Genomic DNA, 20263 nt, shown 5'->3' on the forward strand with positions numbered 1-20263 from the left:
TCATGCATCACAGAAGCCCGATTTCCAAGAGCTCTTCATCGCAGGCGCTGACCTATGTTTAACTTATGCACGTAGTTTGTATACGAAACAGTAAGCTTAGGTGTGGGCTAAAGGCTTGAGCTTCAGACCGGGGCAGACGTAGCATAACGAGGGTACACACAAGTCGCTTAGGTCACAAATGCTCGCTTCGACCTCGACGATCGCATCACAGCTGCAGCATCTAGTCCCAGTATCGACAGGGGGCGCTGGGGCGCGTGGACTCGCTGTGCTGTCCTGGTGAGTGTATCGGCTCGGCGCCGGGTGTCGGAAAGCTTCTGTTGGCATATTCTGATTGAATTTTGTAGCTGCTCTGATGCTCCAGAAGCTCAGAAGCCTGCGGGTGCTCTGCTCGTTATTAGGGTTGTGTCGCAAGCCTACAGTTGCTGTGTGCCAGCTGTGTTGTGATGCATCTGCTGGCTTGACGGATACTATACCTATGACGTCTCTTGCTGCAGGGGCCGGAACGTTGAAGGGCAATGCGGCGTTGAGTCTTCCTTGCTGGTGAGTGGAGTGCATTCGTCGAACGTGTTTGGGATCAAAATAAAGGGGAAATCGCCTTGGGTCTTGGAAAGCGCGTCGTAGGATGCTTCCTAGGAGCACGCCTGGGGGTGTGGATGCAGCACCGCGTGGCGCTGTTCAGGCGCCGCAGCCAGAATCAGGACCAACGCGTGCTTCTCCCGACTCCTGCAGGTGCTCCGGCCCACGCCGATTATCGAGCTCCATGACGCGCGAGTGGAGTCGCTGCATGCCGGCAAGCTGCACAGCGGTGCTGTGACGGCCGGGGAGGCGTGGACATGGGGCGACGGCAAGTGCGGCAAGCTGGGGCACGGCTCTGCTGAGCACACGCACACACCGAGCCGGGTGCGTAAGGATTGCTACTTATAGAACGGCCCGCTCGTAGCATCTGAGGATGAAACGGGCTGGTGCAGGCGGGCGGCTTGAGTTCGGGTTGTGAACTTGCTAGGCGGGGCTGGGGCCTCATACCTGATTGCAAGTTTGCAACACACAGTTCCATGCACACATAGTGGCGCTCGCAAGCAAGTTCCGCGCTCTGCGCCCGCAAATGCAGGTGGAGAGCCTGGTAGGCCGTGTGGCAGTGGCTCGGCTGGCGTTGGGTGACCACCACACGCTCTTTGTGGACTCGAGCGGGGGCCTGTGGGCGTGCGGCGAGAACAAGGAGGGGCAGTGCGGGTTAGGCACGCCGGTGGAGACCATCGCGGCGCAACACCGCAAGGCCTACTACGAAAGCTTCCGGGCGCTGCGGGACACGATAGCGGCGGTGAGCAGGGCCGGGGTTAGCAAACAAGCGGCGGGGTGCTTTCTGCTGAGGGCTGTTGCGGGGCACAGTCGCCGAGATGGACCGCAGGGAGCGCGGCGAATGACTGGATGCGCGGATGTTGGGGTCACGTGACAGGCTGGGCAGCTGGGCAGGATGCGGAGGCGCGGCGGGTGTGCAACCAAACTGGGTTAGCCTGTTTTTTGTGTTGGCTTGATTGGGGTCGGATTGAATGAGTGACGCGTGCTGCAAACCGTCCTTGATGTCATGTGTGTCATCTGCTGCGCGCAGGAGCCGCGAGCCAGCCGCGACCAGCGCGGCAAGCAGGTGTTGCATGCGCTGCTGGGCAGCTCGGGGCAGCAGCACGCGGCGCAACACGCCGGCGCCGGCTGGGGGCATGGCGGCGGGCAGGGCTGGGGCTCCGGGCGGTGAGTGGCGCACATGACGCGCGGGTTATGGCGCGGACTGGCGTGGACTAGAGTCACAAGGGCACCGCACGCCACGTTCCAACATGATGGTACCTCGAAGGGGCCGCATGCATTGGGAGGCACTTGCGGCTGTTAGCAGCCGATGACTGCGTTGTAGCTCCAAGCAACAGCCTTCATCTTACCTTGGACCGCGCACTCTTATTCATGGGCGTTGCGCCTGCCGTGAACCTGCTGCCACAGGGGCTCGGCTTGGCAATCCCTGGCGGCGGCGGGGTCGTCGCAGGGCGGCGGCGCGGGCAACGTGTCGCACGCGGGGGCTCGCGCGGCGCTCAACTTCGGGGGTCTGGACTTTGAGGGCGCCTTCGCCTCGGCGGGTCTGCAGCCGGGGCAGCAAGGCACGCCGCTGCGCATTGGGCGCGACCAGCACCCGCTCATGAGCGCATTGCAGGCCCAGGCAGCGGCGGCGGCAGCGGCGGGTGCGGTGGCAGCCGCCGCTGGCAGCCTGGCGGCGGCGGCCGGCATGTCTGGTAGGTGTGGCGGGTTTGGTGGGCTGGCGTGGAATGGGCGTATCCTGTGAACGAAGCAGGAGGCGGGACCCCGTCTTTCAGCCGCGTTATGGGCTGCATTGTTCGGGGGCGGGGCGCGGGGGTTGCAATCGCTGCATGCCGGGCCCCACAGCTTCCCTGCTCCTACTCCCTGGCTCCGGTGTTGTTGTGGCGGCTTGCAGGCATGGAGAACAACCTGCGTATGGTGCTTCCCAGCGGCCTGGAGGGCGAGGCGGTGGTGGAGGTGGCAGCTAGCCGCTACTTCAGCGCGGTGCTGACGGCGGCGGGCGAGGTGTGGTGCTTCGGTGCCGACTACAACGGCAGCCTGGGGAGTGACAACAGCTGGAGCACCAGCGCGCAGAAGGTGTGCGCGCACGCGTGCGTGGCGCTAGTGGCCCCCTTGCCTTTCCAGTGTAGAGGACAGTGGGTAGGGAGCAGGGAGGGCCAGTGACGCGTGTGCAGCATACCAGGAAGTACGCATGCCTGTCTCGCGGCTCGCAGCACGCGTCACCGTAACCAATACCGAATGCCAACAGGTTTCGGGGCGGCTGGCGGCGGCGCTGGAGGAGGGCGGCGGCGCGGTGCGGGTGGTGGCGGGCGGAACCTTTTGCGCCGCGTTGACGGCGTCTGGGCGCGTCGTTCTGTGGGGGAAGGTGGGTGAGCCGCATCTCATTGCGCGTGCGCAAGATAGCACAAGGAGTCACGGTAGGCTTGTTCACAGCATTGCACGTGATGCGTGGCCCTTGCCGCCTGCCGTGTTACCAAGGGACCGGGTGCGACGAAGCGTGCTCGCGGCTCACACGCCAATCACAAAATCCAATTTCCGTCATTCCGTTTTTCTGCGTCCAGGTGCCGGGTGGCGAGGTGGAGGCGGGTGCGCTGCTGGGCGGCGGCGTGGCCGCGGATGGCGCCGGCAGCAGCGACGCCGACGGCAGCGTGGGGCGAGTGCTGGGCCTCACAGAGCAGGGCGTCGACGTTGTGCAAGGTGCACAGGAGCGCGCAGGCGGTTGCGGGGGTTGTCGTGCCCAAGGTTGCTATGTTGTGCATGTGGGTTAGGTGCCGTTACCCTTCTACGCGGCCTACTGCCATGGTTGTAGCTTACCCGCCGCGACGCGCTGATGATCCACAGGCGGGCGTGTCATCGCCGGTGTCGTGCCCAACCTGCCGCCCATCACCCACATCGCGGCGGGGCAGCAACACATCCTGCTGTCGGACGGCGAGCGCGTGTGGCAGATCGGGCGGGGCTACGACGCGTCGGGCACTGTTGGTGAGTGGCATGGGGGGCGACCGCGATTGCGGCGCACTTCGCCAATGCTGCGTTTCCCCTGCCAGCCGTTCCATGCGCCGGCATACCGTATGCTTACCCCGCCCTGCAGCATAGCCGCTCCGTCTCTCATACGCATAGCCCGACCTCGAACAAACACAGTTTCATGTACCAATTGCCTTCTTCCCTCTGCCGCAGTCTCCACTGCACCCTGGCGACGGCCCGCGCTGGTACTCACACTTCCAGCCGGCGGGTGTGTGCGGCAGCTGACGGCGGGCATGCACAGCAGCGGCGTGGTGTCGGATGCCGGCGCCGCCTGGGCCTGGGGCCGCATCCTGGACCGCCACCACGCCGACAGCGTGGTCCGGAGGCACCCGCACCTGGCCTTTGGTGAGGGCGGGGGCCACGTGGCGCCCTCGGCGGCGACGGGGCACGGCAGCGGCGGCGGCGGTGGCGTGTTTGATGGGCTGGGTCGGCATGGGGCGGGTGCGGGGGCGTGGGCGGGAGCGGGAGCGGGAGGAGGCATGGCGCGGCACTCGGCGCCGCCGCAGCTGCACGAGGACGTGCGGTGGAGCTGGAGCGGCTTTGGCGGTCGCGAGCCGGCGCGGCTAGATGGGCTGGGGGGACCGGTGCGGGCGCTGGCGCTGGGAGGCTGGCATGCGCTCGCGCTGGTGGAGTGAGCCTGTGAGGGTGGGGCATGGCCTGGGTTCGTGGGGCACCATGCCAGCTCGGAAGAGCAGCAGGCAGGGCTGTTTCAGTACGGCGTGAGCAGCAAGCAAGGCAAGGGGTGATGAAGCAGCAACAGAAGCAGCTGGAAGATTCGTGTCAACCATGCAGGGCGTCGTGAACTTTCATCACTTACGTCTGTCATCATCAAGGTTGTGTGAAAGTGGTGGTCCAGTTCCCCGCGCATTAGCGATGGCTTTCGTGTGTACCATATATGCTGCGCGCATGCATGCAGCATGCTGCTTATGAGCTCAACTATAAGCTTTCTACAAATTGCAACGGCGTACGTACATTCATGACCGTGAGCAGATAGTTAGGGGGTTTGGCACGGTTTTGGGGCGTCGTGGCCGAAGCAATACAACTGACGCAGCGGAGGCAATGACATGGTCAAAACGCGATCGATCTCGATGGCTTACCAATGGGTATAGGGGCGCACGATGCCGCCAGTGTGACTGTATTAGTGGTGTGTTTCGTGTGGTGTGCTGCACAGGCATGAACCTGCAATTGTGACCCGGCTGTCACCCGGGTGCAGAAGGCTTGATGAGGACGGCAGTCTCGTGCTGGGATGCGAGCCAGGTCCATTGTGCATAGGTGTGCATGAACCTGAACGAGCTCTTACTGAGCCCTCTCGACTACTTGGTGCACGTGGCAGTTCGATCGCGGTGTACGCACGGGAGATGGGTGCGATGAGACAGGGTAAGGGACAGGCTGGCGTGGTCCCGTAATGTGGGGCGTAGTCCCAGGGCTCAACATTCAACAGCCACGTTGCGACATCACGGCACGAGCGCGCGGCTGGAGTTACTGTACCGAGGCGTCGTGGTTGCTGGCAGGCTTGTAGTTTGCTGACGCACATTCCTCGTGCTCCGGGCGCCCGGCCAGGCGCCGCAGGAGATGTGAGGGTTGCTTGGGTTCGGTGCCGGTGAAGTTGTGGTGTCGCAGTCTGCTTGTGGAGCTGCGGAGACGCGCATGTGCTGGCTCTGTGTGGTACTGGGACGAAGCTTACGGAGGCCGGGTCGGGGCGAGTGAGTGATGTACCGGTATATTATTACAGTACAAACCAGCATGCGCTCAGGGACTCATTAGTTCACCCACGGTCACTTTGATAATGTCGCGTGCGCACTGGTGCAACGCACTGTTTCCAACTTTCCGGCAGGGCCCAGGACGGGAGTAATCAGGCAGCATCTGCTAGCAGCACACTCGCTCAATAAATCGTCCGACTGCCCAATGCAGGCCTGTTTCAATTGTACTCTGCAACGCCATGCATGAAATTATCCCGAGCCACCACATCACGTTTGATATGGTACAACACTCAAAACACATGCTGCGCCACGTCAGATTGCTACCGCACATCCCCGCACTTGCCAGTACTGTCTGGAATCATGCCTATGGATTTGACACGAGGGCTAACGAAGTCAATGCCACAGGATGCCAGCGGCCCCTTAGCTTGCTTGCAGGACCCCACTCTGCAAGCGCTTGCCGTGCCTCAACATGATTTGCACGCACTACTGATTCCATCTGTTCCGCGCCTACTGCTCCTCAGCACTAGGCGGTGCTGGGCGGCTCCGGCGCGGCTGTGCCAGCGGCAGCCGACACGCTGACGCGGCGCGGCTTGGGCTTGTCCACCGCACGCCGCGGCACCGTCACCGTCAGCACGCCCCGGTCCAGCGACGCGCTCACGCCCTCCACCTCCGCGTCCTCAGGCAGGCCGAACGAGCGGCTGAAGCGGTAAGACACACGCACAGCCGGCTCGGGAGGTGAGGGCGCGGCAGCGGGCGCGTCGTCAGAGGCAGCGTCATCGCCGTCCACAGCTGCCGCCAGCGGCTCCGGCTTGGACGTGGCTGCGGGGCGTGGCTGTTGGTGGAGCGGGTTGGCCTTGCGGGCGCCGGCGATGGTGAGCACACGCTCCGGGCTGATCTCAACGCTGATGTCCTCCTCACTCATGCCTGAGGGACGGGGGGGGGAAAGAAGGGAAGGAAAACCCGTTCGCACGTTGGTGATCCGGTCACTGAAAGGGAACAGCAAGGTTCGGAAAGGTTCGCCGCGACGCGGGGGGATGGCGCGGAAGGTTCGAGGGTCAGCTCTGCCCCTCACTGCCTCACCCACACTGACACACACGGTAAGTCAGCAGCAACCAATCCCAGGCATAATTCAACATCTGTGCCCTTGACAGCGGTACCCCGGCCTCTCACCTGGGCAGTCGGACGTCAGCACATAGCGGTCCTCCAGCGCGGAGATGTCCACGGCGTGGGTGCAAGCCGCCGACTCGCGAAGCAGCTCAGACGCCAGACGGCCCATGCCCAGTGAGAAGGGGCTGGAGCGGTACACGCGCGCGGGCTTGCAGGCGTAGGGGTTGAGGTAGAAGGCCTGAGGCGTCATGGCGCCCTGCCGCGAAGGTCGGACCGGCAGCATCGACCGCATGGCGATGGCGCGAGCGCCGGCTGGCGCGGCGGTCTTGCGGCGGGCAGAGGCCGCGCCGGAGGTGGAAGCGACTGACTTCATGAGAGTGGTGGCCATGGCGCTGGCTTAAGTGATGGGAAGGAGGCGAGGTTGAATGTCGCGAGTTCGGCGAGCGAACGTCGAATGCGCAAAACCGGTTGGCGTGAGCAAGGTGTGCGCAAGCTATAGAAGCGTGTTTGCGTATGTTACCTATATGTTCTGGCAAGCAAGGTGGACGTGGACTTATATACTGGCAATGGAGCGCCTTACGAGAGTCGGGGCCAACGTCTGGAGCGGCTCCAGGCAGCTGGCCCCTCACACGTTCTAGAAGTTCGGTTTCCCGGATTCCCGAGGCCTCGGCTAGAGTAAGCCAATAAAAGGTTGTGCTTGAGATATATACAATGGACGAAGATGAGGAGGCCAAAAGCCCAAAACCAAATCTTCCAGAACGTGTGAGGGGCCAGCTGCTCGAGGCCGCTCCAGACGTTGGCCCCGACTCTCGTGAGGCGCCTCATCGCCGCTATAAAAGTTCCACGCCCTCCATTGATGTTCATACATACAAACGACGCACGCCAACACGCTTTAGTACCTAGCGCACACCTTGCTCAAGCCAACCGGTTTTGCGCATTCGACGTTCGCCGAGCTCGCGACATTCAAGCACACTCGCCTCCTTCCTATCGCTTAAGCCAGCGCCATGGCCACCACTCTCATGAAGTCAGTCGCTTCCACCTCTGGCGCGGCCTCTGCCCGCCGCAAGACCGCCGCGCCAGCCGGCGCTCACGCCATCGCCATGCGGTCGATGCTGCCGGTCCGACCTTCGCGGCAGGGCGCCGTGACGCCTCAGGCCTTCTACCTCAGCCCCTACGCCTGCAAGCCCGCGCGCGTGTACCGCTCCAGCCCCTTCTCACTGGGCATGGGCCGTCTGGCGTCTGAGCTGCTTCGCGAGTCGGTGACTTGCACCCACGCCGTGGACATCTCCGCGCTGGAGGACCGCTATGTGCTGACGTCCGACTGCCCAGGTGAGAGGCCGGGGTACCGCTGTCAAGGGCACAGATTTTGAATTGTGCCTGGGATTGGTTGCTGCTGACTTACTGTGTGTGTCAGTGTGTGTGAGGCAGTGAGGGGGAGAGCTGGCCCTCGAACCTTCCGCGCCATCGCGCCGCGTCGCCTCGAACCCTCCCGAACCTTGCTGTTCCCTTTCAGTGACCGGATCACCGACGTGCGAACGCGTTTCCCTTCCCTTCTTTCCCCCACCCCATTCCTCAGGCATGAGTGAGGAGGACATCAGCGTTGAGATCAGCCCGGAGCGTGTGCTCACCATCGCCGGCGCCCGCAAGGCCAACCCGCTCCACCAACAGCCACGCCCCGCAGCCACGCCCAAGCCGGAGCCGCAGGCGGCAGCTGCGGACGGCGATGACGCTGCCTCTGACGACGCGCCCGCTGCCGCGCCCTCAAATCCCGAGCGGGCTGTGCGCGTGTCTTACCGCTTCAGCCGCTCGTTCGGCCTGCCTGAGGACGCGGAGGTGGAGGGCGTGAGTGCGTCGCTGGACCGGGGCGTGCTGACGGTGACGGTGCCGCGGCGTGTGGTGGACAAACCCAAGCCGCGCCGCGTCAGCGTGTCGGCTGCCGCTGGCACAGCCGCGCCGGAGCCGCCCAGCACCGCCTAGTGCTGAGGAGCTGTAGCGTGGGGATTGTTGCCCAGTGCTATGGCCTTAGGTGTCCATGTACAATATGTGCCGTGTCGGCGTGTACCATATTGGTTTCCTGGATTGTCTCCGCAGTTGCGAGATGCACATGCGCTGGGAGGCAGCGAGCGCGATGTTGTTGCAGTATATAAAGCACGTACGGTACTTCGTGTGTTTGGGTTGTGGTGTTGCGAAGGGGAATGCTTAACAACCTAACACAGCACAACCGCATGCTGTGCAAGGAGTGGCTTTTGTTTAATGTGGCAAAGGTGTCTGCGACATGATGCCGCAGCGCCTACATGGGTACAGCTGGCCCTTACTTGCATCACGGCCATACCTGTAACACAACGTGTTGCCAACAGTCGACTCCGCCGCTGCGCATGTCCCTTTCCACCCGTAGTCTCCAAGTGCTTCAGCTCTCCTCAGCAAGTAAACACACGGACATATGCTCACATACCACTGACACATATGGCACAGCAAATCGCGTTCTCTTGCGCCGCCACCGCATTCCACGTCACGCCATACACAGTTCACTGATCGACACCTGCGGCCCAACTGCAAACCTTACACACCCTTACAAACACAGCAAGTGCTTTCCAAAGCCCGCATGTGCACCGCTTCCATACTGTTTCATACTGCGTGTCCTCCCCCTGCTGCTGTCGCGCTACTCCTCATTGATGGGCGGCGCCCCCGGAAGCACCTCGTAAGGTAGGTGCTTGAAGCGGCACTGCCGTATCGCCTGCGCCGCTGCGCGCTTGACGACCTCTACAGTGGCCGTCTCGAAGATATGCTGCAGCTTGGGGCCCTGTGCGCCGGGAAGGGGCAGAGAGCGCAGGGCCAGAGTGAAGGCGCGCCAGCACGGAGTGCCGGTAAGCATTGCACTGCGCCCCGCACAATGCTTGGATTGCTCATGTCCGACACCCACGCGACCAACCACGCCCGCACACCCACCGCACAGACGCCTGGCCCACCCAGTCTACCACCACGCCCACTCCCATTCCCGCTGCCAACGCTCACACCCCACTCCCAGCCCCCACTCCCAGCCCCCAACCCCAACCCCAACCCCATCCCCAACCCCAAAGACCACATGTGCAAGGCTGCTTCGCCTACCAATCCATCAGCTGCTCACCGCGCCGCTCGCCACCAGGATCGCCCTCGCCTCGGGCGCCTCCGCCACATTGGACACGGCTGTCATGGCGTTGATGCACAGCTGCTCGTGGCAGGGGTCCAGGACTGACACCAATCCCGCCAGGCCGCCGGGCGACTCGAGGGCCGCATACTTGCCCTCCCGCCGGATGGTGATCGCGCCAAGGGCAGCCACGGCGGAGGTGGCGAAGGGCACGGGCACACTGGGGCTCGCGGCCAGCAGCAGTAACGGCACCGCTCCCACCTGTGATCGGGGATTCAGATTGCGTGTGGCGGTGGAAGAGGCTGTGCGCGCCCAAGCGGCTGCTGGCAGGCAGCAAGATGCCTTTGCGAGTGAAGCAGCAGTGCCGCCCAACGCACGCGAGCTACGCAGCTGCCGCCAGTGCCGAACACCGGCCACATCATCCAATACCAACCAAACACCGCGCACCTGCACTGCCTGTATCTTGGCGTCCTCGCGGGTCGCCAGCGCGCCCAGCAGCTCCGCCGCCGCGTGCCGTACAGGCATGGGTAGCTCGGGCTTGAGCAAGCCTACGCCAAGCGCACGCCACGAGTGGGATTGACGACAAAATGAGTTTGTTGTATCAGACATGGTCCCGATGGTTGCGTGACAATTGCCGATTGCACATGAGTCCACACGCACCTGCAAGGTGCGGGATGGCCTGCGCCACATCCACCAGCTGGGACAGGATGCCGGCATTGTGGCGAGCCTGCACGCGTCGGTGCGTCCGTGTGAGTTGACGCAACAGGGTCAAGCGACACCCGGCTGCTGGAGATCAAGCGGGCGGGCAATGCAAGCCAGGGCGCAAGCGGGTCGTGGCCGATATGGGGTGCCGTGGTGCTAGAGGTGCTTACCTGTGTGCACGTGAATAGGAGCACCAGCCCCTGCTGAGCTCGCCCCGCGGCGCCGCCCTGCGCCTCCAGCAGTGCCAGCTCCATCAACCGCGGCAGCACAGCGCCGCTGCCACACGCCTCCAACGCGCGGCGGGTGGAGTCGAAGCGCGCCGCCTCAATGAGCGCCCCATAGGCCTCATCACGCACACCCTGCAAGCAGATAGCATTTCGTACTACAATTACAGTGCCCCATGAAGCATGGCCATACGCATGCGTTTGTTGACGCACCCGCGCCCGCACCCGCACCCGCACCCGCACCCGCACCCGCACCCGCACCTGCGCCCGCGCCCGCACCGGCACCCGCACCCGCACCCGCACCCGCACCCGCACGCGCACCCGCACCCGCACCCGCACCCGCGCCCGCGCCTACGCCCGCACCCACACCCGCTCCCGCACCCGCACCGGCACCCGCATTCGCACCCGCACCCGCACCCGCACCCGCACCCGCACCCGCACCCGCACCCGCACCCGCACCCGCACCCGCATCCGCACCGGCACCGGCACCCGCACCGGCACCCGTCCGTCCTTCTCTCTTGTCACCACGTTCTCGTCCCCCACTCGCATCGGGAAGCTATGGCTCCTGTGCTCGACCACCTGTCCACCCACCTCGCTTGGGTCCTCCAGCGCCGCCGCCAGCGCATCCAGCCCACTGTGCTGCGCCAGGTCTCTCGCGCCCACCTATGCATTGCCAGTTTGCCATAATCACCGGGTCAGAAGGAAAGTGGGGAGCTTCAGGCCGCGTCCGTTCCATGTAGGCTACATGGCCGTTGCGTTAGCGGCGGCAGCACAGTCCGCGTGCGGTGCAGCTACTAGCGGTTCTTATTATAGTTTTCCCTTCGAGGCCCCTCCATCACGCCCACCTCCTTGGCCGCCAGGAGTTTGAGTGTGCCGGCTGCATAATACCGAGTCTCATCATCTGTTTGGTCCTGCAATGCACATGCAGAAATAGCCGAGCTGTCAAAAGATGCGGGGCACAAAGGAAAAGGGTGACTGGGAGATGTCAGACCGCAACCACTGCGTCCAGCCCGCGATACGTGTACCACATACACGCAGCCCGCCCGGGCTCACCTGCAGTAATGCCACGATTGCCGGCGTGGCACCCGCCGCCACGCATTGTACGTGGTTGACTGGTGATGACAGCAGCTCGCGGGCCGCTAGCAACGACTTTTTCCGCACCACGGCGTTATCACACGTGAGCTCCCGCACCTACACAGCCAGTGATGAAGCACAGCGCCGTGCTAGGTTGTCAGCGATAGTGGCTAGACCCGCACGCATAAAATTAGGCTTGTGCGTGGCAAGCAGTTGCGGATGGCTGAGTCACTATGCAAGGATTGCGCCTGATGGCAGGGCCGGCATTCACCGTGCGGGACTCACCAGCTTGGGGAAAGCAACCTTCTCAAACCCGCGTGTCACAGCCGTCTCCGGCAGGGCTTTGGGGTTGGGCTTTGCCTCGAAAGCCTGTATGTGTCTAAGATTTGCTTGGATGCGAGCCTGGCTGTCCATGGCTGTGGCGCTGGCACCAAGCACCAGGCTACCTAGGGCACCGACCGTGCCCCACGGCAAAAAGCGGAGCCTTGGACGCGGCGCCTGTGGGTCGCTGTTTGCTACCTCAGTACTTTGTGACACTTGATTGAAATACTTTGTTGGGGTGCTTAACAGCCAGGCGGGTCGGCAAATGAGTGTGTCGCCTAGACGTGTATGGATCAACGATGCACCTGTTGAATTGATATAGAATTAGCTTATTATATCTAGTATCTTGTTACAAGGCAGCAAATCGCGTAGGAAACGTCGCCCATGCCGCAACTTAGAGGACCGGACGGTGCTCTCCTAGCGTATTGTGGACTGCTGACATTACAAAACGTGCGACATAATTTGTATTTCCATCCTTAAATCGAGCTAGCTAATCTGCTACGCCTCAAAGACCTTTGCTTCCGACTTACAGTACCCACTTAGACGCAGCATTCCTTCTTGCAATTTAACTTGCGTATTACATAGGCTCCAAACAGCGCAGCCATGGCGAGTGCCGCTGCCCGCGAGCGCTATGCCCGCAAGAATGAGCAGAACGAGCTAGAGCGTGCCTTTAACACGATAGATAGCAAGGGCGACAAGAAAATAGATGCAGAGGAGTTGACGGAACTCTTCCTGCGGCTCGGGCACAAACCCAAGCGTGGCGAGGTGGAGGACATGATTTGGGAGGTCGACGAGGACTGCGATGGCTGCATCAGCCTTCTAGAATTCCAGACGCTATACACTCGTTGCCGCGATGACAAGACCGGCTATGAGCCGCGCGGCCTGTTCAATGTGGTCGAGTTCGTCATGAACGACAAGAACAACCAGGGCTTCATCACACTGGAGGAGGCGATGCAAATCATGTACCTGCGCTATGGGCGAGCGGAGCTGGACATGCAGCTGGAGCAGGTGTTCGGCACGGCAGACCTGAACAGCGGAAAAATCCTCACGCTCACGGAGTTCCTGCACTGCTTGCACACCAACCAAGTGAAGCAGCTGCTCAACCGGGTAACGGCCAAGACGTACAAGGCGCCGCCCCCGCCGCAGAAGCGCAAGTGAGGTTGTGGTAGTAGGCACAGCAGCGGCACGGCAGTAGCAGGTGCTGGGGTATGGGCACTCGGCGGCCGCGGCGCGTACATATGGCGTGCGGCGGCTTGGCGGGTGCGCTCTCCGGTTGGCGCCTTTCGCTCCTGAAAATCTTAGGTAGACATGATGCACCAAGTGGTATCACAGCGGCGGGGCGTATTTACGTAGCGGGTTTGAGCTCTGAGCAGCTAGCAAAGCCTCCACCGCATGGAGGCATGGACGGTGTCGGCTCGTTGTGCAACCAACAGCATGGATGAGGTGGGGTCGTTTGTCGGGACCTGATGCTGGGAATGCGCTGGTGGGGATGCAACTGCACTGGGTTATCAGGCACTGGCGTCGCGTCGCCAGCGGCAGCAGGTTTGGTTGGAAGCAGCACCTACTTGACCGGCTTGAGGGCTGCCGCGTGCAATGCATGCTTGGTTTAGAGTGTGCAGTTCAGTTGTATTTGGACCATGGATGCACGAGGGCTTGGGTCGGTCTGGTTGCAATGGCTAGGGAATTCCATGTAATGCTGCGGTGTTCATCTTGGAAGTCCTGTGTTATGGACCCCATGCTGATTTTGGGGGTTCTGCTTTCGGTGCACGTATCTGCGGGTCTGGCACAGTGGTCTCACGGGGACCCAAGGCAGCCATAGGCCACGCAGAAGTTTGGAAGCAGCTAGGGGCATTTGAGCGATGCTAAAGCATAGATGATTGCTTATGAGTCGCGGGCAAGTATATTGATTGCACTGCGTCACACGCACGTGGGGCGTGCGGCGGAGGTAACCAGGGCACCCACCAGAGGCAGCCCAGAACCGCGCAGGGAGCGCCTGGAACCGCGAGGGCTCTTCAGCGTTAGGGCAGAAACCCTAACTGCAACCCTTCGAGGTGGTCGTGCGCGCCACAGGCCTGCTATTCATTTGCAAAGTGGTTCGTTGTTCTTTCTGCTCAGCCGACGGGAAGGTCGTGGGCTCGCGACGACAAACTGCAGTCGATGATCGCGGGAAAGCATATCTGCTTGAAACGCGACCGCGCAGCTTATACATTCACTTTTCGACATGTTTCAACTGAGTCCTATTAATTGCCCTTCCACCGCCCTCAGCGTTCCAAGCTCGCGCCCTCGCCGCCACAGTGTTTGGAGAGCTACCGGACGGCATTCGCGCCTGAACACTAGTTTACTCAAAACCCGCTCATACGGAAACGATTACAGTGAATTGCAGCAGCTGGAGCTGGCGTCGGCGGGCGATGCCGGAGGGGAGCTGCCCCTCAACGGGGGCTCTCCTCTGATTGGAGCCCTTGGCTCCGATGATGATGTGAGTCAAACTTAGTTGTCTTGGGCTAGCACTTCCCTCGCGCGGGGGGCTCTCGCAGGGTGGGGTAGCTCGACATTGCACGGGCGGGTAGCCGAGCGATGGCGCACCTTTTGTAGTAGGCCTACAGGCCAGCCACTGCGGTGGGCCGCCGTGAAAAGCAAAGTACGTGTGACCATGCAACGTAGACGTGCTATATGGCGACCCATATTCCGCGTGAGTACGTGTCGCCACGCGCCACGGGCCGACTGACTGGGGTGGGCCCGATGCGGTGTCGACAACTGTAGGCGCCCGAGGCGCGGACCAGTGCCGGCCCAGCGGCTGCCCCTCCCATCATTAAAGTGACTGGGGAGCTGCGGCGTAAGGCTTGGGCCTTGAGCTCGGTTTTGAAGGGTGAGTAAAGGCACTAGTCGTTCGATGGGACTTCCAGAGAGCAGGGGGCAGGTCATTACAGCAACCGGTGTGGCAATAGCTTGTGCCGCGAGTGCGGAAAGGCCGTACCGGCGCGGTCTGGACCGTCAACCAAGACGTATATATAAGCATTGAGCGCTGATGCAGCGTTTCCGCAATGAACGGGCTAGCAGCTGTGCTACTAATGTGAGGGGGTATGGGGCTGTGCGGGACCGGCGACAGTGTTCGCTAGTAGCAATTCGGTCCTTCAGGCTGTGGTGGTGGAATGGGCTCGGAGAACTTGACTCATTCTGTTCTGCTATGTTCCATACATCGCAGTGTTTGTGAGCAAGGTGGACCCGAACTATGCGCAGCCATGGCAGATGTGCCCGCAGCGCACCAGTACCGGCAGCGCCTTTGTGCTCGACACCAAAAAGCGCCAGATCCTCACCAACTCCCACGTGGTGCGTTGTGAAGTGGTGGCAGGCGCTATAGTGTTTAAGCGCGGCCAATGAAAGGTGATGCTCTTTTACCGGCTGACTTGCCATGCATGACCTACTGACAGCTGACTCCTCTGTGAAACCCATGGAGCTGGGGCTGGCGGGCAAGCTGACCTTCCGCCCCTCCCGGCTCTCGATCATGGCCAGTTGCTGGCATCAACAGCTTTCCCCAGATATGCACTCCCGCCTTTCATGAAAGGTTCTACTAGGGACAGACGCTTGTGTGCTCACTCGCCTGCCTGGCCTGCTGCCGCAGGTGTCGAATGCCACGGCGGTGTACGTGCGGCGGCCGGGCGCGGCGCGCAAGTTCAAGGCAGAGGTGGTGTGCGACGGCAAGGTGCGCAAAGGCTTTGTCAGCTTCGATGCACGGGGAATCTTCGCTGTTGCTGGTTCATGACGCGTGGATGCCGGGAGGCGATGGGGCCGGAATATGTTGTACGGTACCGGGTTGCCGCTGTCCGCGTCGCCAAAGCCCAAAGCCAGTGTCCTGCACTTCCTCACCCTACGTCGCTGCGGGTAAAATGTCCGGCGTGCTGTACCCAGGCGCGCACCGCACACGACATGCACAGTACGCATTGTCGACCCTTCCCCATATGCTGTCCGGACGCAGGTTTGCGACCTGGCGCTTCTGACGGTGCGCGACGACGCGTTCTGGGCCGCGGAGCTGCGCGGACTGGAGTTCGTGGACGTGCCGGAGCTGCAGGTAGCTGGGGTAGTTGATTGGACAGGGCGCTGGACGGGGCGCAGAGCGGGGCGTGCGCTGGAGCTGCTCAGAGCAATGTGTCGTGTGGGCGTGGATGTGGGCGCTAGGGAGGACGTGCTTGTACCGCTGGGTTATGTTTGCAAGCCTGGCATTATGAGACCTGTTTTCGAGCAACTGGATGTTTGTGTGTCGTCCCGCGTGGTGCTACTTGTGCGGTTGCCCTATTTGCAGAGCCCCATCGCCGTTGCGGGATACCCAGTTGGCGGTAAGCGCAGTCCGTGCGGAGAGGGGGAGGCTTTAGCGGACGGCAGCTGTGCGGATGCCTCTTGCGAGGGCTGGCATGTCACATACGTTTTGTGCTCTCCCTTGACCGCTACTGAGGCTTGCCGTTCTGTCTCCTATGCTACTTTCTACCTCCATACTAGGTGACAACATCAGCGTCACCAAGGGCATCGTGTCCCGCATAGCGCTGGTGCGGTACTCGGCCACCGCTCGCCTGCTGTCCATACAGATCGATGCGGCGATCAACCCAGGTGAGCAAGTGTGTATGAATGTGTAAGGGCGGCAACGAGCTTGGCGGCTCGCAGGATTGGAGGTTGGCGCAGCGGTACACGCAGGCCAACGCCGTCGCGCCGAGATTGCTTGGTGATTTGTGAGTTAGGCGTGAAAAGCACCTGGCACCGCATAACGGTGCTGCTTCCAATTGCATACCTAATTGGCAACAGGGAACAGCGGCGGCCCGGCGTTCGCGGACCTGGAAGGCGGCAAGGTGGCAGGTGCGATGGCGCGAGAATGCCTCCGGTCCCCGATGTACTCCTGGCGTTGCTCCCAACCGGGCCACAGCCACTCATTCCAGCTGTGCAGGCGATGGCTGGCCAGTGGGCAGTGGGCTCACTGCTCTGCTGGCGGGGCATAGCCTGAGCTCAGATGCGGAAATCATGGCGTGGTGTGCACTCGTCCACATGACAAAGTCATTCCCAACCACCGCCTGTGTGAACGTGTGGAAATGGAAGACGACACGAGTTCTATTCCGTCGCGTCAAACCCTCGTAACTCTGCAGGCGTGGCGTTCTCTAAGAACGTGTCCTCCTCCACGGACAACATCGGCTACATCATCCCCTACCGCGTGGTGCGGCACTTCCTGGAGGACGCCGAGAGCCACGGAACGTACCGTGGCGTACCGTCCCCGGGCTTCTTCACACAGGACCTCGAGAACCCCGCGCAGCGGGCGTACCTCAAGGTGGGGTGCGGCGATTGAGGGGGCGTGGCCGAGTGGGGCTGCCACGGGGGACCCACAGAACACACGCGGTCCAGGCGCGTGCCGTGTGACCATGCTTCGCATTCTCAACCACGCGGGGTGTACGACACCACCACTCGCCGTCACCGCAGATGCCCGAGGGCGTGTCGGGCGTGATGGTGGTGAAGACGGACCCGCTGTCGGCGGCACACGGGGCGATCCAGAAGAACGACGTGGCACTGGAGGTGGACGGAGTGCCCATCGCGGATGACGGTGAGACACTGGAGCCAATGGGCAGCGGTGCTTTTTGGTGGTAGGGGTAGTGTAGCAGTTTATTCCAATCCCAAAGAACCCAAGACCCTGAGGGGCTGGGGCTGTTGGTAGGGGCGAAGCGTCACGTTGGGTTTTTTCCCCGAACTCTGAAGACCTGCGCAATCACGTGCCCCGCACGCCGGAGCTGTAACTGCCGCGCTGTTCGTGGCAACACGCTGCTTGCAGCGCATACAGCAGACACCCGCAAATGCCACATGACCTAACCGCCCCCCGGCTTTCCCCGCTGACCCAAACCCGCGCACGCAGGCACGGTGGAGTTCCGCGAGGACGAGCGGCTCGAGTTCAGCGCCATCATACGCGCCAAGCACGTAGGAGAGCAGGCGCACATCAAGCTGCTGCGGGACGGACAGGTGAGAGGAGCGTGTTTGCTCCTGGGGGAGCCAGCGTGTCATGTGCAGCTGCGAGACAGCACCACAGTAGGCCTGCCGCGGGCAATATTCTTCAGCCTCGACCCGTCCCGTCATCCACTATCTTATTTAGATGAACACGCATCGGCACGCAGGAGCTGTGCGTGAGCTACGAGCTGCGGGCCAAAGACCACCTGGTCCCGGTGCTGGACGCAGTGGACGCCGTGCCCTCCTACCTCATTGTGGGAGGCCTGGTGTTCGTGCCCTTGTCCAGGTCAGCAGGCGCAACCCCTAGCGTGTTTGGAGTGGGCATCTGCGATGATTGGTGTGTGTGGATCGCGGCGGGGCGGAGGCGCTGACGCGGCCTGTGCTTATGCAACTTGTCGTACATTCGCTTACAATCCGCGCCGCGCTCCGCCGTCACCATCACCCACAGCCCCTTCCTGGAGATGGTGTTCGGGGGCGGCGGCGGCCGCCGCAGCCGCCGCGCCGACATCCCCGTGCCGGTGTTGGCGGCGCTGAACCAAAACAAGACGCGCAAGGGGCAGCAGGTGCGCATGGGGGTTGCTTGTGATGCTTCGGATGCCGGAACGGCTAATGAGGAATGGGAAAACATGCTTCCCGCGTCACTGCACGCATCACTTGCTTCAGCGCGTTGCACCTTTCCGCTCCTGTTGAGGTCTTGCGGTCTTCTTCCGGCCCCTGTCGCTCAATCTACCACCTTGCACCGTTTCCCTGTCCCTGCTTGCAGGTGGTGCTGCTGGTGCAGGTGCTGGCGCACGAAATTAACCACGGCTATCGCTACAGGTGCGTGGCAGGGCCATGGCCCATGGCTTGGCTGCATGTGTGAGCTGGCGGCTTGGAACAAGCGCACAGCAGTACTCGCAAATCCCCTCTACCGCATGCTCGCGCGTTCCTGGCCTCCAACGCATTGACCTCATCCCGCAACCACCTGTCCCGCCACTGCTTCGTCTTCAGCCACTTCCTGTGCCCCTTCCACGTACCCTGTCCCTGACCCTGCCTCAGACCCCGCCTCAGACCCTGCCTCAGACGCTGCCTCAGACCCTGCCTCTGACCCTGTCTCTGCCCCTGCCGCTGCCTCTGCCCCTGCCGCTGCGCAGTGTGGTGCCGTGCGAGTCGTTCAACGGCACGCGGCTGCACAGCCTGCGGCACCTGGCGCACCTCGTGGACAACTGCGAGCAGCCCTTCCTCAACTTCGGGCTGGAGGTGAGGGCCTGACAGAGACCAAGCTCAGACCGACTTCCCGGCATTGCCGCAGCAGCTGCACGAGTCGCGCACATCCCGTAGCTGGGATGTGGGTCATGGGGGCCTCAGTCGCTGTGCTTCACTGCAGCACCCACATGCCCACATCGCCTGCCACCGACACGCTCACCACTGACACGCTCACCACGAAAGCAATGCCAACGCTCACCACCACCACCATGCCCACAGGGCGGCCGACTTATCACGCTCGCGACCGCGGACGTGCGGGCCGCGGGGCCGCAGATCCTGTCTACCAACGCAATCGCCTCGGATCGATCGCCGGACATGGCTCTGCCCAAGCCCGAAGACGAGGACTGGGACGCGGCCGCTGCGGACACCGTTGACGAGAACCCCGTAGGGGGGCCAACAGGCGGCGACAGCGACGGCGACGGGTAGGCGGTAGGCGGACGTGGCGGGCAGGAGGAGCTTGTAAAGCCGTTGAGGGAGGCGCAGAGGGCTGGGGATCAGGGCTGGGGTGAGAGCAGGGGCGCTGCTAAAGGCCTGGGCGAGGATGGTGCTGAAGAGGAGGCTTGTGCACTGCGGCCGGGGTTCGTGGTTGCATGGCTATGGTGCCTCGGGCTTTTTGGCCTGAGATACAGACACGGGTTGTGACGCCGGCTGCTGAGGACCGTAGGCGGTCAGTGTGACTCTCAGGGTCGGACGCAGCTGCGGCTGCGGTGGCTTGTGTGAGGGGATGCGTGTGGGCGTGTGGCACACTGGCACGGCTACATGGTGCGCGGGCGTTGTGGGTGATTGCGGTTTGTTTTAGCGTAGTGGCTCATTGCCGGAAAACGGTGGACCTATGGTCGAGTTTAAAGTGCGAACGCAACCCGTTCTTGAAGTTAAGTGTATTGCATCCCATTTTGACTGCGCATGCATTGAGCACTGGCTGGTTAGGGTGGTCAGGGGTTACAGGGACCGCAGGGACTAACGGTCATCGGGTCATGTGACGCTCTGGCACCCTGGCGTTGGCAGGCGTTGGCGGCTTGGCGCGCGCAATCAATTGAGCTGGCACACGGGTGCGTGCAGCAACATGGCTGCCGGGCTGTGTGGGAAATTGGGGAAGGGCTTGGACACTTTCAGACGGCCCACCGCGAGGGCTGACCTGGAAAATTTCAAAAACAGTGACGAGGCTTGTTGCACTAGCACGCGGCATCTCAGATGCTCGC

The 20263-nt window shown here is 62.3% G+C and overlaps 6 protein-coding genes across 6 annotated transcripts; 4 read left to right on the plus strand and 2 right to left on the minus strand.

The window, feature by feature from the left end:
* The first annotated feature begins 61 nt into the window (after positions 1-61).
* CHLRE_14g617350v5 (uncharacterized protein) lies at positions 62-5303 on the plus strand. Its single transcript, XM_043070112.1, has 11 exons — positions 62-276; positions 495-540; positions 730-900; positions 1109-1318; positions 1607-1743; positions 1984-2270; positions 2471-2652; positions 2825-2941; positions 3138-3273; positions 3418-3555; positions 3751-5303. The coding sequence occupies exons 1-11, from the start codon at positions 179-181 to the stop codon at positions 4230-4232; spliced, it is 2004 nt and encodes a 667-aa protein (XP_042916785.1). The 5' UTR covers positions 62-178; the 3' UTR covers positions 4233-5303.
* Positions 5304-5309: 6 nt separating this feature from the next.
* CHLRE_14g617400v5 (uncharacterized protein) lies at positions 5310-7081 on the minus strand. The gene is made up of 2 exons (XM_001690229.2): positions 6468-7081; positions 5310-6221 (listed from the first exon to the last, which is right to left on the minus strand). The coding sequence occupies exons 1-2, from the start codon at positions 6790-6792 to the stop codon at positions 5821-5823; spliced, it is 726 nt and encodes a 241-aa protein (XP_001690281.2). The 5' UTR covers positions 6793-7081; the 3' UTR covers positions 5310-5820.
* A 199-nt stretch (positions 7082-7280) lies between these two features.
* On the plus strand, positions 7281-8754 carry CHLRE_14g617450v5 (uncharacterized protein). The gene is made up of 2 exons (XM_001689769.2): positions 7281-7733; positions 7981-8754. The coding sequence occupies exons 1-2, from the start codon at positions 7409-7411 to the stop codon at positions 8379-8381; spliced, it is 726 nt and encodes a 241-aa protein (XP_001689821.1). The 5' UTR covers positions 7281-7408; the 3' UTR covers positions 8382-8754.
* Position 8755: 1 nt separating this feature from the next.
* On the minus strand, positions 8756-12171 carry CHLRE_14g617500v5 (uncharacterized protein). Its single transcript, XM_001690230.2, has 9 exons — positions 11814-12171; positions 11508-11645; positions 11300-11365; positions 11046-11117; positions 10401-10589; positions 10189-10255; positions 9976-10076; positions 9529-9789; positions 8756-9204 (listed from the first exon to the last, which is right to left on the minus strand). The coding sequence occupies exons 1-9, from the start codon at positions 11940-11942 to the stop codon at positions 9064-9066; spliced, it is 1164 nt and encodes a 387-aa protein (XP_001690282.1). The 5' UTR covers positions 11943-12171; the 3' UTR covers positions 8756-9063.
* A 115-nt stretch (positions 12172-12286) lies between these two features.
* Positions 12287-13950, plus strand: CHLRE_14g617550v5 (uncharacterized protein). Its single transcript, XM_001689770.2, has one exon. The coding sequence runs from the start codon at positions 12453-12455 to the stop codon at positions 13005-13007; it is 555 nt and encodes a 184-aa protein (XP_001689822.1). The 5' UTR covers positions 12287-12452; the 3' UTR covers positions 13008-13950.
* A 61-nt stretch (positions 13951-14011) lies between these two features.
* Positions 14012-20225, plus strand: CHLRE_14g617600v5 (uncharacterized protein). The gene is made up of 16 exons (XM_001689771.2): positions 14012-14325; positions 14610-14715; positions 15052-15176; positions 15469-15549; positions 15823-15915; positions 16147-16180; positions 16341-16448; positions 16641-16691; positions 16976-17154; positions 17304-17424; positions 17731-17834; positions 17987-18105; positions 18268-18382; positions 18583-18638; positions 18953-19058; positions 19284-20225. The coding sequence occupies exons 1-16, from the start codon at positions 14071-14073 to the stop codon at positions 19488-19490; spliced, it is 1860 nt and encodes a 619-aa protein (XP_001689823.1). The 5' UTR covers positions 14012-14070; the 3' UTR covers positions 19491-20225.
* Positions 20226-20263: the final 38 nt, after the last annotated feature.

This window comes from Chlamydomonas reinhardtii, chromosome 14 (genome assembly GCF_000002595.2).
Source record: "Chlamydomonas reinhardtii strain CC-503 cw92 mt+ chromosome 14, whole genome shotgun sequence".
NCBI lineage: Eukaryota > Viridiplantae > Chlorophyta > Chlorophyceae > Chlamydomonadales > Chlamydomonadaceae > Chlamydomonas > Chlamydomonas reinhardtii.